The sequence below is a fragment of the Monodon monoceros genome, unplaced genomic scaffold (genome assembly GCF_005190385.1).
Source record: "Monodon monoceros isolate NGI ecotype Baffin Bay Population unplaced genomic scaffold, NGI_Narwhal_1 Super_Scaffold_16, whole genome shotgun sequence".
Taxonomy (NCBI): domain Eukaryota; kingdom Metazoa; phylum Chordata; class Mammalia; order Artiodactyla; family Monodontidae; genus Monodon; species Monodon monoceros.
The window spans coordinates 63830228-63850605 of record NW_021703772.1 but is presented as its reverse complement, the minus strand read 5'-3'; the positions used below and the strand labels follow the sequence as shown (position 1 = coordinate 63850605).

General features: G+C 39.7%; 1 protein-coding gene across 2 annotated transcripts in view; it reads right to left on the bottom strand.

The window, feature by feature from the left end:
* Positions 1-20378, bottom strand: part of STK39 (serine/threonine kinase 39) — a 307207-nt gene that overhangs the window by 99716 nt on the left and 187113 nt on the right. For both annotated transcript variants that reach the window (XM_029224873.1, XM_029224874.1), the window contains exons 13-14: positions 13719-13781; positions 11910-11977 (exon numbers count right to left, since the gene is read on the bottom strand). In XM_029224873.1, coding sequence (XP_029080706.1) covers positions 11910-11977; positions 13719-13781 — 131 coding nt within the window. The remainder of the gene's footprint in view (positions 1-11909; positions 11978-13718; positions 13782-20378) is intronic.

The window sequence follows — 20378 nt, the reverse complement described above, 5'->3', positions numbered from 1 at the left end:
GAGAAAGCCTCCAAACTGAAATATGCTTGTTGCTTTTCCAAGACCCAACATTTTGAGGAAGAAATCTCACCGCTCGTTATCTCCAGGAATATGGTAACTGAAATAACTTTGCAAACAGACCTCAGAATTATTCATCTCTGATCAAGAGGATGCGTCCTAAGAGAAAACCTTCCGTGATAAAACTGGAGAGGAGAATTCTTAGAATGCTAACAGCACTGGGTTACGTCATCAGCAGCTAGGAAAGGTGGAATATAAAAAAGGATAAGAGACAGCCTCTGCAAAATGACAGAAAGGATAACTTAAAACACTCAGGTGTTTGCTAAAATTTCGGGGCTATTGCCAGCCAAGGTATCTCAGGTAATTAACATTGACTTAAATGACACCAAATCTTCTTAAGGTACCCACTATTTTAAGACATTTTCTCTTCATGCCTATCTGTTCGATTACATTAAAAAAGCTCATGACCCAATAAAGATGTTAAAAAAAAAAAAAAAAAAAACAGCTCATGAGAAAGATGCAAGAGTTCAGGGGAGACGTGAAAGTCCCAGAAATGTGACCAAACAATTGGTCCAGCAAGTAAGACTGACTGCTGGCCAGAGCACAGCAGAACTTACGATGAGAGAGAGGACGGCAAGGAGGCTACCCCTCCGCAGGCTGATTTTGGGGTTCTATTCTTGGCACCGATAGTGACTGATCACGTGACACTGCACAATTCACTGCCCTTCCGAGGTTAGATGAGAGCTGCCCTGAAAACATTCTGCAACAGAGCTGCAGTTGTGGGTAAGCTCCACAGAGACACGCCAGCTGCCACCTTTAAGCTGCCTGTAGGACTCAGGAAGACTTTTTAACAGGGAAACTTCTACCAGAGTGGGCTCTGGAGGAAGAAGCGTAACACACCGACACTTCAAAACTCACAAGTTGAGACCTGGTGCTGAGACCCAGAAGCAGGTATGGCCAATGGATGTTGGTGACAACCCTAGAGGAAGTAATCCAAGCTGGGTACATAGGAAAGGCAGAGGATGCTCCTGTAAGGATCCTCTTTCAGCATGACTTTGTTCATATCTCTGCCACAGAAACCATCTTGCAATTCTATAGCATGGAGTCCGTATGTGTTTTAAAAAATAAAATAGATTATACCTAAAGTATTATCTCACTTGGGAATTTTTGTAGAGAAAATCTAGTGAAGAAGTACTTTTTGTACACATTTCCACTATAACATCAAAAACTATTGTTTCACTGTAACATCTTTAGCCACATACATACATACATACATACATACAAATCTTGGGAGGCATCTGGATATTCAAAGTTTGTGGAAAATGCCTTTAGTTAAGTATCATTCAGTTGGCACTTGTGCAATACACATGTATTAAGGGTCTATCACATGCTAGGCACTGTGTAAGGCTCTAAGAGAATAAAGGCAATCTGTCATCTCCTCCAACAGTTATGTCCCACACACGTCACTTCCTCTAACCCCAGGCTGCTCACAGCAAGCAGCCAAGGGAGAATTTCTTAAACAACATGCACTGGAGGGAAGAACCCAAAAGAATGGCTGCAAAATGGAACTTGGTGTGTGTGTTCTACTGTGGTTAGCATGTTACGCTCAGGAATCATTCATTTTGATGGCTTCTCAGTGCAGTGCCTAAGAACTCGGCCCTAACAAAGAGTAAGGAAGCAGTGTCAGCTGCCACATGGACAGTGACACCTCTTGCTGGCCCAAGTACCACAACCATCCCCTAGAATCCCCATGTGCTTTGATACTGGGCTTACTCCGTTTTGTATCTCCAGGTTTCTCAAAGTCTGAGAGCATTTCAGCAAGGTCAAAATACAATGCTAAAGGGGATTTTTCTACTGGGCAGTTTTAAAACATCATTTTTGCACATATAAGGTTTCATATACTGCCATACTGAAAAACTGGGAATTCCGTAAATATCAAATAATACTTTTAAAGTAACATGTTTTGGCACACTCAGTCAAAATATAAAGAAGCCATCCAAAAGGATTGTGTAGATTTATACTCAAAGATAGGAAAAGATATCAAAGACATTACTAAATAAAGCAGACCATAAAACATTATGTGTTTTGTGAAATAAAATATTTATACTAGGGCCTTCCCTGGTGGCGCAGTGGTTGAGAGTCTGCCTGCCGACGCAGGGGACATGGGTTCGTGCCCCTGTCCGGGAAGATCCCACATACTGTGGAGCAGCTGGGCCCGTGAGCCATGGCCGCTGAGCCAGTGCATCCGGAGCCTGTTGCTCCGCAACGGGAGAGGCCTCAACTGTGAGAGCCCCGCGTACCACAAAAAATAAAAAAATAAAAATTTATACTATAACATTATTAACGTAAGTGTAGAAAAGAGTAGAAGAATATTTGTCAAGAGGCTAGTAATGATGTATCTCTGGGTAGTGAGATATGGAAGATTTTATTTCTTGTTCTTTTAATTTACTTTGATTTTCTAAATTTCTAAGATGACCATATATTGCTTGAAAATACAGAACTCTATACATTCCCTATTGCTGAAAGTATTTGCACTTGCAAACATCTGCTTGCTCCACTGTCAGAAAGAAAAGGACATTTTCTCACAATGAGTGGCTTTTAATTCTTCTATTTTGCTTCTCATGCATTACCAAATTTTTCTGAATACAAATCTTCCTTCCTTTAGCATGTTTACCAGCAGAAGGATTTTGTAAATGCAAAAGATCTACACCCTGCACTACCCTGTATCATCTCTACTTATACCATCTACCTATACCACACCACCAATAACACTGGATTAACATCAGAAGACCCAGTCTCCAGCCTAAGTGTACTATCTCTGTGACTGCAGGAAAGTTACTTAACATCCCTGATCTTGCTTTTTCACCTGTAAGCAGCAAACACAGGATGAAAGAAAAAAGTTAAATCAGGCAAGTGATGTGACCGTGCTTTTAAAGTTGTAAGACGCTACACATGCTGACTGCTATTTTCATCATCAACTTTAGTATCTCCTCTAAAATAATATTTTCAGGTATTGCTGTCATAATACTTAATGATGGGCATAACAGGAAACACTGTTAAAAGAATACTTAGGTAAAATGTCAGTGAGAAGACAGGTAAATGTAACAATCCTAAAAATACATGGGTTTCTAATGGCATTCAGAATGGAAGTGAATAGAGCATGGCCGCGGGGTCAAGTGGTAAACAGCAAGGACCAGCATGCTCAACAGACCCAGGTTCAAGACCCATCTCTGCTTCATCTGAGCTGGAAGGTATTGGACAAGTAACCCCCACGACTTTACGCCTTAGTCTCTCACCTGTGAGATGTCAGTAACAACAGTATCGACGTTGCAGAGGTTTTGTGATGATTAAACACGAAAAAGCATACACAGTGTTTATCGCTGTGCCTGGTCCCTTGTGGGAACCTCATCTTTCTGAAGGACCTCACTCACAATATAGCCAAGAAGTACAACAGAGACTCCAATTCTCAGAGGAAAGGAAATTACCGCAGGAGAACATTCCAAAAAATTAAATGCTAAGTATTTTTCATATTAAAGAACAGTATTTCTAATAACTTGGCACCTACATAATAATACATACCACTCTACTGAAAAACAAACATAGTCTTCTCAGGAATCATTTAAGTCTGATAAGGCCTGTACCAAAGACCACAGCCTGACACTGCCCCTGGATTCAACCCAACCATTACTCTTCGCAAAACGTGGATGTTGAAAAAAATAAACACTGGTTACTATGGAACAAGTAATCCAAAGATGACATTCAGACCAAAGGGCTCTCACCTTCCTTTAACTACCCATAGCTCTTCTTTTCATCCGTCTTCTTATGGCATTTATCACTTTCTACCTTGTGTTAGAGTCATTTGTGCAGGGTCTGATCTATCTGCCTACACAGTAAGCTCTTTGAGTGCAGAGACCCTGTCATATTCAACTTTGGATTTTCAACAAAGCCTTGCACAAAGAAAGCCATAAATAAGTAGTTTGTTGGGGGGGAAAAAAGACCATGTACTAAAAAGCACTGCCACAACTGGTCACTATGACTACACTATTTAACCTTTGGGGGAAAAATTAATCAAGCCCCCCAACCACTTGACGAGAATTATGCAATTAACCTGATTTTACAGACTAGAGAATCATTTAAGAATTCGAATCCCTCCTGAATGACGATAACGTGGAATTAGAATTCAGGCATACTAATGCTAAACAACATTGTTTTTAGCAGCTTCAGCCTTCTTTATGAAATTATAACTTACTAACTCTACAGTTTACCCATATCTAAGTTCACCTTTTAAAAGAGAAACTAAAATAATAAGTCAAAGTAAGTAATACTGTCATGCTAAAGGATTTTTGTAAAATAAATATCCTATTCCAGAGATCCTCTTCCCCCACAAAGAGGAAAACTATTTTGTTGGTCTAGGGTCTTTAATTGGCCCATCAAGGTCTAATGATATTGCTACATAATAACCAATTAAATTCATTATTAGCAAATTGATGGGATAGACCAAAGCATCTATGTGTGATAACTGTCACAGCTGCCTTCAGCTAAACTAACTGCAATCCACCGGGCTGCACGGTCAAAGCATGAACAGCACCCAACACAAAGGAATTAACAGTTTAACTGATAAGTTTATCATTTTTCCAAATCACTAAGCCTGACTCTAAGAAAACACGTTTTATGCCAAATATGACTATTCTATTTTATGAAAAATATACTAATGACAAAATATTTGTACAATGCCTAACTCAAACCAGAAACTGTAATAACATCTACAGACAGTTACATAAATTATGAGGTGGCTCACTTGGGAGCTGGTATTTTTCTCCTCAGACGTAAGAGGATTTCCTTACCTTGTACCTAAATTTATGACACTCATTTTTCTGGACAACATTACCATACACACAATGGACAAGAGAATATTTGCAGAAAAGTACATACATGGAAAAAGAAAAAACTACATTTTAACTATGTTCAGCATTTAACATGGAGATGTAAGGTCTAATCCTTTTTCTCCAACCTTACATATAACAAATCAGTTTTAAAAGCAAGTTAAAGCAATATTATATTTTTTCAAAGAAGAGATTAGCCTTTGTCTCCTCAGTCTTTTGCCTATGATCACCAGAATGAGAAATGGAGAAATAAATATACTACTTGTAGCTAAAATGTATTTGTCTTTTCTTTTTAGAAGGTGGCGTTGTGAAAGGTATTTCCCAGTTTCCTACCTAGAGAATGAAGGTGAGGTTTACCCAGCATCTTGGGGAAGGAAGCCATATTCCTAGCAGGTAGATCTATAAAATGCTATGTCAAAAAGAAAGTCAGAGTGACCTTTCCAAGAGATGGAGAAAGCAGCCATCCAAACAGCATTAGTTAACAACCGGTGAAATGCTGGCATGAAACGATGTCTACTCACTAGCCTGTGGAGCACGATACACATACATGTCATGCCCAGATAGTCTCAGGGGATAAGAAAGGCAGGCACACTGTTTCCTAACACCCAATAGCCACGTGCTGTCTACACCAGTGTGACCCACAAGGACAGAGTGAGGGTGTATTTGTGTGTGTGTATATGCATATGTTTGCGTATGTATATAAATATGTGCCTATATGTGTACCATATACATATGTCAGAATCTTGTGGTCTAGATGGAAATGAATGAAAAGGGTACAAAACAGCACACGGATTTCCTAAATCCCATCAACACTGGCCAGAACAACCTTCCAGCTTCCTCTCACACAGGGTGGTACAAGTGATCCAGAGTAGGTTTCAAATGGGGACTGGGGTATGAAGAAATTGTATGGCAGGGACCAACACCAGATGGCAGATTTTGATACTCAATGAGCACCTAACGTTGAAGGTTCTAAGAGAAGCTGGACCTTTGAGGGGGTGCTGGTGGTAAAAGAAGAGGCCAGGAGGCTGCCACCCCGCACACAAGAGACACTGAGGGCAACTCTATGACCTATATTTGTTCATGATTTAAAAAGTGACTCAAGCTGGGGCCTGTGAGGGTGTGCCCATAGAACCCTCTAGGAATGTTTTTAAATGCTGTGCTTCCATTTAGATGATGATCACACTCACACGCACTTATATTCTGGGACATCAGGATAATGTCCATTTCAGGGAACAAGCTACTGGTTCACTTTAAATTCACAATCCCTAACCTCAAGTGATCACCGGTGCAGCCTGTTCATCCTATCACATCTCCCTGGTGAACTGACTCTCCAGCTCTCCTACACAATTATCTCCTCATTTCTCCAACCTTGAACATCTTTTCCTTCCTCATTCTCAATGATGATATTCCTTACCTTACTGAGAGAAGAGAATTAACAGAAGAAGACTTCCACAAGCCCATACCCCAAATCACCAAGCTCCCTGCACCTCTGCCTGCTCTTCCATCACTGCGGCTACAATGTCAAACAGACATCTATCCATTCTCCTGTCTAAGGCACATTCCACATGGATACCTGGGCATCATCCCTTCCCACCCATCTGAGGACATCAGGCTTACAAACGTCCCATCTTTCATTCCATTTTCCTTCTCTATTGGATCATTTCCAATAAACAATACTTAAAAAAAAAAAAAAAAACCCTCCCTTCATCCCATATTCTCATTGAGCTAACACCCCATTTCTTTGCTCCTCCTGTACAGGAAATTTCTAGCAAGAGTTATGCATACTAACAAGTCATCTATCTATGTTACATTGTGCTTTCTCTCACCACTCTGTCCTGAACCCAGTTCTATCAGGCATTTATCCCCACCACTCCACTAAAATAACTCTTGCCAAGGTCAAGAATGGTTAAGAATGTATTGATATTTTGCCAAACACAATGGCGAATTCCCAGTTCCCATTGTACTTGACCTACTGGTAACAACTGATGCAGCTTTTCACTCCTCCTTTCTTGAGACTTCCTCCGTTTGACTTACGGGACCACCGTATGCACCAGTTCTCAAATTTCTCTCTCTAGCCCAGAAATGTATCTCCTTTGAAATCTAGGCTCGTGTACCTGAATGCCTACTTGACATCATGAGATAGATTTCCACTAGACAACTCAAACTGAACTTGTCCAAAACTGAATTCTTGATTCTGCCCAAACCTGCGACTCTAACTGCCCTCCTCATCTCAGAAGACGGCAACTCCATTCATCTGTATTTTCAGGCCCAAACCTTTTAAGTCCTCTCTCCTCCATCCAGAATCTGATAATCGCTCGCCACCTCCATTACTTCCCTCCCTGGTCCAGGTCACATCATCATTTTTTGCGCCAGGGCAATAGCCAGCCAATGGGCCCTCTGCTTCCACCCTGAATGGTCTCTATATGGCCTAGTCTCCACGTTGTAACTCTTCTGCTCACAAACCTTCCACCACGGTTTCCCATCCACAAACAGTGAAATCCAAGGTCTTCACCACAGGCTATATGGCCCTACGTGATTCAGCCCCTGCTAACCTTCAGACCTCACCCCCCCACCACCACTCTGGCCATACTGGTTCCCTGGCTGTTTCTATAACTACTTAGAACATCCTTCCTACTCAGAATATTTGCAATCGCTGTTTGCTCTGCCTAGAACTTTCTTCCTCCAAGCAACCTCATGGCTTGGTTCCTCACTTCTGTCAGGGGTCTGCTCAACTATCCCTTTATCTAGAGAGCCCTTTTACGGTACGTAGAATTCTATGATGGCTTCCAACCTTCCTGTCCCCTGGTGACCATGCCCTACATAACCCTCTGCCCTGAGTGTGACCCGGACCCTTAAATACGATGAGCTGTCACTCCTGTGATTAAGTTATGTTTTATGACAAAGGTGCAGGGATTTTGCACATGAAATTCAAGTTCCAAATCAGTTGATTTCGACTTAATCAAAAGGGAGATTATTCTAGATGACACTGGCTTAATTAGGTGAAAAACCTTTAACAGTGGGACTGGACCCTTGGCGTGCAGGGGAAATGTTCTCCAACTGCCCCCTGAAAAAAGCAAAGTCAGGCTGTGAACTGTCTGGAGTGGGGTGGCCTGTAGGAGCCGAAGATCTCAGTCCACAACTGCAAGGAACTGAATTCTGGCCACGCCCAAATGAGCTTGAAAGAAGACCTCAAGCTCCACGTGAGCAGATCTTAACTGCAGCCTGGTGAGCCACAGCAGAGGATCCAAGTAGGCCGAGTCCAGACTTCTGACCTACAGAAGCTATGAGATAATAAATGGATGTTACTTTAAGCCACGAAATTTGTGGTAACTTGTTACATAGCAATAGAAAACTAACATGCCTTCCTTAATACAGAACAGCACCCTCAGACTTTCTAGCCTCTTGATGCAGCTTTTCCTTCAGAGAACCTGATATATCGTATCAGTAATGCTCGTATTTGAATTGCTCCTCTCCCTACCTCTAGAATGTAAGCTCCTGGAGGGCAAGAAATTTGTCTTTTGTTTTTTTCCCTTATTGCGTCACAGGGCCTAGAACAGTGCCATGCACAAGGTAGGTGCTTGATAAATATCTAAAGGATGAATGAGAGTAGCTGCTGCTTACGTTTGTATCAGCAGAGAGTGATCCCCAAAACTTAATAGCTTTTAACTGTTAACTTTCAAAGGCTATTTCTCAAATTAAAGTACAGTTGACCTGCAAACAACAGGGATTTGAACTGTGCAGGCCCACTTATATGCGGATTTTTTTTTTTCAATACATACATACCACAGGACTACACAGCCCACGGCTGGTTAAATCTGTAGATGTGGAACTGTGTATACAGAGGGCCAGCTGTAAAGTTATAAGCAAATTTTCAACTTCGCTGGGGGTCAGTGTTCCTAACCCCTGCACTGTTCACAACTGTACAAGGATTGCCCTTAAAGGGGTCCAGCAACATATTCTGAGAGATTCATGAGTTCTCAAATGTAAAAAAACACGAATTTAAATAAATACCTTGTAAACATTGAACAACAAAAAAGATGCATATAAGCAATTAGGCATAAACATGTGTTTGCTAAAAATAAGTTATACTAAAATCCACTTCTATTTTTTGAAAATATCATTGATATGTCTTAATTTCAGAAATACTTTTAATGGATCCTGTTATGATAGCCTTTTGAATAGTCAGTTAAATGTTGACTAAAAGGCAGTAGAGTCAATAGGATTTGTTTTTGATTGAGCAACTATACCAAAAACTACTAGTTAATTATTGAAAGGCATTCAGAAAGTGAGCAGTTTCTAACAGATGCCAGAAGGTTCTGTCCTACTTGAACTGTTGAACACGATAATCAATGTTCTGGATAAAGGTGCAAAAGACAGGGTCATCAAATTGACAAGGGATGTATATACAAACATTGTAACTAATATAACACATTGACAGTCAGGAGTGAAATGTACGGTGGGCGAGCAATGAGTCAAAACCACCAGGTCCATTCTTATAGTGACAAATGCTAAGATGTGCACAGAGTTTTAAAACATAAGTTGCAGTTCAGAGTCAGCCTTGGTAGCCCTTCAAATGGAAAAAACACAATCAGAGGTTTTTGTTTGACTGTTGGGTCATGCTAAATTCATCACCAAAGTACACAGGTATTTCAAAAGGCAATGAAAACTTGGACTGATTTAGGAGAAATTTATAAATTGCTCTATTTAGGAGAAATACAGTGTGAACTGCAAAAAATCACATAAACTAACTACTGTATTCTAGCCTGCTCAGATCACATCTGGAGACCTACATTCAAATATGGGTGCTCCATTTAAAAGGGACAAGGTTAAACTGGAAAATAATACCATGAAAAGAGTTCTGAAGTTGAAGAGGTCTTAGAGTAAACAACGTTAAACAAATTCCTCTCCTGCAGAACTTCTTAGAACCTTTAATGTTAATGTTCCTTGTGATTTCCAAAAAAAGGTGTGTGTGTGTGTATGTGTAATAGATGGATACTACCCGTTGTTTCTTAACTTATTTGAACATGGAACTCTTTCTTCATGGAGAATCTTTTAAGACTAGTGACCCAAGCCACGAACTCAGGAAAACCACCACCTAAGCCCATGAGAAAAAGGGTAACAAAAGCAGATACAGACTAAAAGTCAATAGGAGTAAACAAGGATGATTGTGAGGGGGATATAGAACTATATTGTGAGAAGCAAGGCTAAAGTTACTTTTGCTGTTTTGCCTAGGAAAGGAGAAGAGCAAGCCTGGCAAACAACAAATGGCTCTCAGAAAAATGAGAGAATGCAACTGTTTTATACTGTCCCAGTACGTAGAGCAAAACAATATTTGGAAATAAGGTTCAAAGTATGCATTTTAACACTCTTCAGGAGACTTATCCAGAGAACCTGATACGTGCTCTAAGGGTCAGAATTTGAGCCCAGAATAGGAAGGTCAGCTAAATCTTCAAGAGGACATAGCAATTAAAGCTTTTCAGTATCACAGAGGTGCTCACAGAAAAAGAGTGAACTGAAGTATGCACGGGGACTGGGTAAATACCCAGCAGGGGCACTGAAGAAAAGACTCCTGCGTATGTCAAGTAGGAGGTTGGATGACTGGGCTCTAAAGGTGACTTCCAACACTGCATGCTCAGCAGGCTAGCCCGTAACCTCCGTAGTCTCGCTCACCCTTGCGTCTCAAAGACAAACACTGAGCCCCGCACAGAATTGCTTTCTCAGAAATATCGGTGAATATTTATAAGTGAATAAATGAACAAGTGAAAAATAAAAGGAGTACCTGTTTCCAAAGTCAAACGAAAAGGGAAAGGGCTATTTCATTCTCTGGAGACTGCTAAACACACTAACTGTGAACCACAAGAAAGGTTACTCTCAAATAGAAGGAAAATAGTCTTGTAATAATTTCACATCTTGACTTGGAAATCAACTCTGAATTAAACTGCACCAAGGGTCGCGGTGAGGTTCCCACGGTAAGTATGGGAAAATGCACTGCAAGTTGTGAATGACCATCAGGAGGAAGGGGTGATTATGGTGAAGATAATCTACCCTGACAGATTATGATAATTCAGAGGGCTGGAAACTAACCTTGAAAATGAATCCACCTTTTATAGCCATGGCTCTGAAAAAGGCCCATTAGCCATGTGTTCTATTTGTTTAATTGTCAAAGGAGAACATTTCAACAATGTGACAGGGAACTCTACTCAGTGCTCTGTGGTGACCTAAATGGGAAGGAAATCCAAAAAAGAGGGGATATATGTATACGTATAGCTGATTCACTTTGCTGTACAGTAGAAACTAACACAACATTGTAAAGCAACTACTCCAATAAAAATCTTTTTAAAAAAATGTGACGGTGATTGACCTGGTAAGTTCAGCTATTTACAATTAAGTTCAAGCAAATTTCTTTTGTCTTGAGATTCCAAATTCTTAACAAAGAATGCACATTCAATTGACCTTATTTTTAAAAATCCTTGAAACAGAAAGCTTTCATTCACTAGATACAAAGACTAGACTGTCAGGCACCATATTTGTATCCATTTCCTGGAAGACTAAGGGTTCTTTCATAATATATCTATCATTTCTCCACAGTGGCTGATCAAACCTGTCACTGAAGAATGTTCTGAACAGGCAACTTGTCGTACAAGCATGGTTTATTTCTGTCAGAGACTGACTGCTGAAGTGAGAAAGAAACTCATTAAAAATCTCTTACTGTGATCTAACGTAAAAAAAGAAAAGAAAAAAAAAGAGAAAGAAAAACCCAAGGAAGAAAAGGCAAGGAAAAAAAAACTTAATGAAGGGTACACTGAGCCTGCAAATACACTCACATGGTGCTTTTCTTTCTTATTCTTCTTGGGGAAGCAACTAAAAGAGAGCAATTAGTCCTGGGAATACAGCACCCACAGGCTATTTGGGGAGATCAAACAAGGTAACAATTTTATTTTATGCTAATATCATGAAAAGCTAAGGAAGGAGATCAGAATATTGTACTATACGTAGGGAAAGTGATGCAAAATAAACAGTATTATTTACCTTAATCTTAAAACTAGGTTCACGGCACAAGAAGCTTCTCTGTAGTCTTCACTAGCATTGAGTAAGCCCTTTAAAAACAAAACAGCAAACTGTTATAAACTCGGGAAATACATGCATAAAATCCTGATAGCCCTTGACTCATAGAGCCCTTTCTTCCTGGAAATTTCAAAGCTAGCTCTTTACACATGCAGGTCTTATTTGTCCACATGAGACCTCTGTGTGAACACTAGAATGGTGTCTACTTCCCATCACAACTGTGGATTCAAATGTTTCATATAGAAAGCCTCCGTAGGAGGACGGGCCCTAGGAACAACTGGTATAAGCAGCAGTTAAGTCCAAAGGAAAGCCATCTAGAGGGGCACCTTGCAAGCCGAGCCGCGGACTGTGCCAACTGGGCCTGGGTGATGCACAAAGGCTGCGCACTTTAAACCTCATGGTGCAGAGGATGGAGGAACCTAGTAGGTGAGGCCACAGTTTACCTTTCTCGCCTTTCTCCCCTAGAGTCTATTTCCTTGAACACAGATCATCAGTTATGACTGCCTCTGCTACACAGCCTCTCCCTACTCCTACCAATTCCTGGACATGAGACATTCCTATTGGAGTAAAAAATAACGGATTTTAGGTCAAGACTTGGCTCTGCCACTGACCAGCTATGCGACTGTGGGCAAGTCATTCTCCGGACTTGTTTTCTCATTTACAAAATGGGGATAATACCTGCCTCAAAAGTTTCCTGGGAGAACAAAATAATGTATATGAAAATGAGTCAAACTATACCATGTTATTTACTACTAGGTATCCTTATCCCTTTTCCTGTTTCCTTTACTCTTTGCCTTGTGACCTGTTGTTATCCCTACCTTTCCTTTTATCATTCAACCAATCCCTACAGTTTACTTCAAGGTGTTTTACTGAGTTGCCCAATACAATGTAAAGGCTCTGCCTCTAAGTAGTTGTGCAACCTTGGCTGAGCCACTTCACCTCTGCAAATCTTTGCTTCCTCAGGTATAAAAGATAAGGGTCAAGGACTAGATGTCTAACCTGCAATCATGAAATCCCATCACTCTATCTCCTCTGCATACAGCTGTTTCATGAAATACAGATCAGGTAGAATAGAAATAAATTTAAATGGAATATGCAGCTTTGGAGGGAAGATGTGATCCTCCGGCTGGTGATACTTGAAAGTATAACCACTTTGAGAGCTGAAGGGCTTGCCTATTAATTACACAGCAAAACCAGAACGGGGGCCTGCACTCTAGTTCTATGTCCACAGCCCCTGCCCTGGATAGCTCAGCATCCTTCATCAGCACCCGACACAACTCGTGGCACACGTGTTCTGTCATATAACTTTTAATATGAATTCATTCACAGTCACTGGACTATTATTTTTACAAGGCGAGCTGTAGAGATAAATTGGCCCATAAAATTCAGTGATAAAAGAATTATAAAAACAGTCTAGAAATCCAACCAGGAGCAAAAAAGAAAAGTATCAATTAATTATAATGTTTTGTGGCTGGAATCTAGCAGAATGGTGAGTCATTTTCTTTCCTTTTCTCATTTCACCCAGTACCAGCAATTTCAGAAGCAGTCTGGTAATCAATTCTTGCTCTTGAACCTATCATTTAAAGGTTGGAGGCCCTGAAAATCACAGTCAATAGTGACAGTCCTCTTTTCTCCATACTTATTAAAAAAGAGTGTTTACAAGCCCCTGCTTTGGAAGCACCACCCTGATATTGTCTATCTTTCTAAAATGTCAGGTTTTGTTAAAAGAAAAAAAATCTGTCTACAACGTAAATGACAGGCAGAGAAACGTACCTGAGGGTCCTGCACAGACAGGGACTGTATCTGCTTGGGTATGCTGCTGGCGTTCACTGCGATCTGTTAACAGAGCCACCGTTACAGCACGTAAGAACACCAAAATAAGACGTGAAGCTCAGTGTGGTTACAGTAAGTCTCAGTTATCAGAGACAAAAATCTTAAATAATCTAAGTAATTTTAAAGCACCATTTCCCAGAGTGTGGTCCTTTGACTACTTGCATTGGGATCACCTACGACACACGTTATAGATTCCGGGGCACCATCCAGCCTACGATTCAGAATTTCATGGAGACAGAAGAGAATCTGTATCTTTAATAAGTGCCCCAGGTGATCCTTAGGCTTTTAGAGAACCACCATGCTAAAGTGAAAAGGCAGGGACTATTTGATATTTTAAACCTGATAACAGAAAGATGCCCTACGACCATTTTTTTCTTGTCACACAACTTCATCTCAAGTTAAGGGCCCCCTAATGAAAGGATGTTAGGATTAGCACAACCTGCCCCTTTAATCATTACTTTGAACAATTTATTCACAGCACTGGATTTCAAAAATATGTAAGGGTAGCTGGATTTTTAAAAAACATTTTCCCCAAAAGAAAAGCTAGAGTAATAGGTTATATTTTTCTCTCCAAGCTGGAAACCTGACCCTCATGTGATATCCAAAATACTTCTGCCTCAATCCCTACTTTTGTGAACTCTGCCCTGGAACAAAACTTGAAAGGCAAACTAAAAGAGAAACAACATTGACAAAGAATGAAAAATATATAATTCCCTAAACTTACTATCGATTCTAAAATTATCAGAAGTCATCAGAAACTCTTTGTGGCAAGAGTTTTCTAAACTTTAAGAGCGTAAAATTCTTACTCTCTCTGCTTCCGCGAAAATAACTGTTAGTAATGAAGAAATAAGGGGAAGTATACCCACGTCTGCAGTTTCCTTTGAACTGCATCCAAAAACAAAGATAGACCGATAGATGAATAGATGGCTGTGCATGAGATGAAGTATAGTAATGGCAGAATCCAGGTGATTGCTGGGTGGATGTTCACTATAAAATGTTTTTAATGTTGCAATATTTTGGAAGTTTTTCATATTAAAATGTTGGGGGGAAATGACTATGTTAGAAGAACAAACAACCTGTGTTCATTAACCAGCCGGAGGGCCTTGGTCTATCCCAAATGATCTCTTGTAAAGAATTTTTCAGACTGATTCCACCACCTTTTGTTTTTTTTTAAAACTTACATTTTTTTCTTTTTATTTTTTATTGAAGTATAGTTGATTTACAATGTTGTGTTAGTTTCTGGTGTACAGCAAAGTGAGTCAGTTATACATATATTTTTTTTTCATATTCTTTTCCATTATGGTTTATTATAGGATATTGAATATAGTTCCCTGTGCTATACAGTAGCACCTCGTTGTTTACCTATTTTATGTATAGTAGTGTGTATCTGCTAATCCCGAACTCCTCATTTATAACCCCCCTTTCCCCTTTGGTAACTGTAAATATGTTTTCTATGTCTGTAAGTCTGTTTCCATTTTGTTAACAAGTTCATTCTTAATTAAGGTTTGAGATACTACCAAAAGCCACATCACATCACCTACAGAATATCCTACCTTTAGTCAAAGAAGGTTTGTAATATGTAAAATTCTTAATGGCATTTACTAGAGGTGACAACTTCTCTTTCCCCTGGGGAGGCCCATCTCATGCCCTGTCCCTTACTCCCAGACAGTTAGGGGCACAGAGAGCTATTACCGTGCAACCTCACTGTGTAGATGTAACCCTGAACGTGAGGAACAAACCAGTCTCCGGCTCCCACTGGGGCAGGAAATGTGCAGAGATGCACAGGAGTGCTGGAGAGGGAGGTTCCCTGCACAAAACATCTTCCTTGACAACCAACTGTAGTCTGCCAAATTTCACCATTATGGACCCCATTCTATCAGTTTAGGGCATGACTTCTGGGCATGCATTTTTAAATGTAAAAACTTACAAGAAACCTAACACATTAAGCAGCTGTCATTCATTAACAGTATAATATAAATTTGTCTATTGGAATTTTTAAAAATTTTAAACAGTTTGCTATTAAGAAGGATACTTGAGAGAATGGGTGTTTTGATAGCAGGGGAAGAGAAGAATAACAGATTAATGTTGGACACGGCCCTGGAGACAGGCCTCTGGGACTGAGTGAAAGAGGAAAGCACCTTGGAATAGAGACAAAAAAGGGACAACATCCACTTTCTAATTTTTCATAGTGCTCTATCTAATCTTCTCATTTTCTGTTTTTAAAAATACTGTAGCTAAATGCACTGTGTTATCCTGGATTAGATCCTGGGACAGAAAAAGGATGCTAGTGGACAAACTAATGAAATACAAATACAATCTGAGATGTAGCGGATAGTAACGGTTTAAAACTGATAATAATAATGATAGTAAAACTGATGGTTTTTTAGTTGTGACAAACACGTCAGGGCTACGAAAGAAATTAACGGTAAAAGAGCATGGATGAAGAATGTACGGGAACCCTACAGAGTACACTATCTTTGCAAATTTTCTGTAAACCTAAAATTACTCCAAAACAAAAGGTTTATTTTCAGAAATACAGGAGATTCTAAGTTTAACAACAACTAGTTGGAAAGCCAGTCACCTGTAATAAGAACACCTTTTAGAAAGTGACATCATAAAAGCATCAAGCAAAAGCCGTCTGTGATCCAGTACAATCAATTTGGAGGGAGAAATCAAATCTTTGCCTCCAACTACAAATGGGTATAAGACAACATGAGAGCTGACAGGCGTCTGGAAAACACAATGTCATCAGAAATAATTTCAAAAAGCTAAAGGCAGTTTTAACAATCATCCAGCAATAGCACTGAGTAACATAAGCAATGAATTTAGCTTTCACACTGTGTCTAAGCTCTGGTAAAATTCACTCAACCTAAATCCACACCAAATGGATTTTCTCCTCAGAACAAAATATCACAGTTGGGAAACAATTAACCTAGCCTAGACCTACAACAAAATTCTTCAATATACCTGTCATGGGCCCTACAGGGCTTCTGTCATCAAACCTTCCCACCTGGCACCATTACACTTGATTAAATAAGGACAACTTTTCCAAGGGATTTCTGAAATATCTTAGTTGTTTTTTGTTTGTTTGTTTGCTTGTTTTGGGGGGGGTGCTTTTTTTTTTTTAGACTTCTGATAGGCAGATATTTCAAACAAATCTTCAGGTATCTGCAGCACTCAATCTTCCTGGATTCCAGTCTGGACTTCTGGATTCAGAGCGACTAGTGCGGTTTTCCTAGTCAGTGGGTCCTTCATCCTAGTCACGTATCAGAATCACATGAACAGATTTTTTAAAAATCAGAGTTGCCTTGGACATCGCCCCAAACCACCAAATCACAATTTGATTTGCTGGGTCTAGGGATCCTCATTTTTAAAGCTTTTGGTTTTTCTGATGTGGAGCCAGGATTGCAAACCATGTTTTCATGACCCCTAACAGAAGGGCTACTATAAACCGAGTGGTTCCTTAATAGAAGCCTTGGAAAATGTCCTCCTCACTTAAATGAAACCAAAAGAAAGTGTGAATTGAAACATAAAGTCAGGGCTTCCCTGGTGGTGCAGTGGTTAAGAATCTGCCTGCCAATGAAGGGGACACAGGTTCGAGCCCTGGTCCGGGAAGTTCCCACATGCCAGGCAGCAACTAAGCCCGTGCATCACAACTACTGAGCCTGCGCTCTAGAGCCCGCGAGCCACAACTACTGAGCACATGAGCCACAACTGCTGAAGCCCACGCACCTATAGCCTGTGATCTGCAACAGGAGAAGACACCTCAATGAGAAGCCCACGCACCGCAACAAAGAGTAGCCCCTGCTCGCTGCAACTAGAGAAAGTCCGCATGCAGCAACGAAGACCCAATGCAGCCATAAATAAATAAATAAATAAATTTAAAAAGAATAAAAAATAAAGTCAGTTTTACTTTTATATAAAAAATTAAGGTATAAAAATTGCTTAAAGAATTATAAGACGTGTACTGATTATTTTGGAGACTGACAAAAGGATTCCAAAATCACTGGTCAAAAAGAAGATCAAACCACAACAATGAAAATTTTTTATAAAGCAAAAAAAAAAAAATCAATGATGAGATAATAGTTGAAAGGTTTTATATAAGCTAGGATGTTGTATCAACTAGGAAACCCTACCTAAGAAATACCACTTATTTGGTATTTGTCCTTGCAAATACCACTCCCGAGCCCTACCCCCAAAGAGATGAGCAGCTTCTGGAGAGAAGGCCCTCTTCTGTGCTTTTGTATAATTCCCACAATGCCACAGTGCCTAACGCAGCTCCATGGGAAATCAGACCCAGATTAAACATTTGTCCAATTAACTAACTTCATTATTATTGTTATATTATTAACCTTTAGTCTCCACTGGCTTCCACCATCCAAGTGGAATAAGATACTAAATAAATGAAATTAGCATGAATTATTTACTTATTACAAACCAATAATTACTAGTAGGTGACAAATACTTTGCAAGGCTATTTCTTAAAAACCAGGTTAAGAACACACTAGGCCCAATTTCTCACTAAGTTTGGCTACGAATCTCATTAGACAAGTGGTGTAACTCTGGAACTTGACATTTTACACCGGAATTTCTCATCTCCAAATACAGTCCTGTACCAGGTACATCTACCCAAGGTCCCTCTGGCAAATACCCGACCCTTGCCTTCTCAGTCTTCTCCAACTAGTGCTGTAATACCTGGACATTCTGCCTATACTTCCAGGAAGCCAAATAGCCCCTCACAAAATAAGCATTTCTAAAATGCCCCTTCTTTATTGCAGCATCTCACTCTTAAGTGTGGAACTACTAAGACTACTTTTTCTGAACTTCAGCTCGATTATAAAACGTCTTCTGATCCTTCCCCCACTTCTTACCTACTTATAAATATGACAGACCTATTCAGGCACTTGTTTAGAGTCTGATTTTCAGTGCATAGGTTTCCATGTCACCAACAAATACATATAGCATGTCTACTAGATGCTAAGGGAACATGGACATGAAAAAAATACTATCCCCAGTCACCTAGTGGCTTATAGTCAAGTAAATATCTCAACTGCAATTTAAATGACACATATTACTGAAAAGCTTATTACGAAGTAAACACACTGGCATTTCAATGTGCCATTTAGTACATCTTTTCCCTTTAAAAGATGTTTAAAGGTATAAGGTACACTGTCTGAGACTGTATACAGCCTTCTTTTTCCAGCTTTGAGGTCGAACAGACAAATACAATGATAAGATATTTAACATGACACAGCTTTGGATAACAGCTATAAAAATCCCAAATCAGCAGATTCCGTCAATCACAGTTCTATGTACCTATGCTTTATTTATATGTGCGCCCCTCAAAGTGCATACACAAAAAATGTTAATGGAATACAGTTGGCAATAGCAACCTAAATGCTCAAGAAGAAAGAAATGGTTAAATAAACCATTTTGACAGGTAATACTCCTCAGCAGTTAAAAATAAAGAGGTAGATCTACAGCAACTACTGTGGAAAGATTTCCAAGATATAAGGCAAGATGCAAAATTTTATAGTTTTTATAATCTCATTTATATTTTTAAAATGATATGCTAGACTTCTTTATGTACATATTTGTATGTGAACGAGCAGGAAAGGTCTGGAAGAAAACATTGCAAACTTATAACCTCTGGAAAGATAGGACAGTCACAGGGGTAAGAACGGTAGCAGGATAAAAGTGGTCCTTCAGAGTTATTTCTATTTAATTCTCCCATACCTTTTCACAAGTCTTTTTTTTTTTTGGCTGTACGCAGGCCTCTCACTGTTGTGGCCTCTCCCGTTGCGGAGCACAGGCTCATGGCCGCTGAGCGGCCATGGCTCATATGGGATCTTCCCGGACCAGGGCACGAACCTATGTCCCCTGCATCGGCAGGCGGACTCTCAACCACTGTGCCACCAGGGAAGCCCTTTTACAAGTCTTTATGTGCCTCTCAGTAAGGCCTATCCAGACCAACCCTTTTAAAATTATAAACCCCTACCATACTACCTCACCCTCTACCCTATTCTATTTTTTTCCATTACTCCTATTCCATTGTAACAAACCACATAACTTACTTACTTATGAAGGCTATTGGATATTGTTTATCTACTCCCATTGGAATGGAAGCCCCACAAGGACAGGGATCGCACTCTGTTTTTCTCACCGATGTATCCCCAACATCTACTAAAACAGTGCACACAGTACACACATTTTATATATATAATTTATATTTTATATATATTTATTTATATATATAATTTATGTTTATATAATTTATATACTTTGTTTGTTGAATATTTACATATTCAACCATTTTAATTCCCTTTATAATAGATTAAAAAATATTTTTTGCTTCACATCCAAAAAGTGACTTGGTGTGACGGGTAAATCAGGGAGCTACTTTAATGAAAAGCTGAAAGGACACAGGAACCAACACTGAAGAGATTCTGAACACAGCTCAGGATGCTGAAACGTCAGCCTTGCGAAAAATACCCCAAAAAAACCAAAAACAATAAAATGGCGTGGGAAGCTGTGTAATAGCAGATAGAGCTGGTGATTGCTAAAGTTTGGGGGGAGTGTTTACATTCAAACTAATGTATC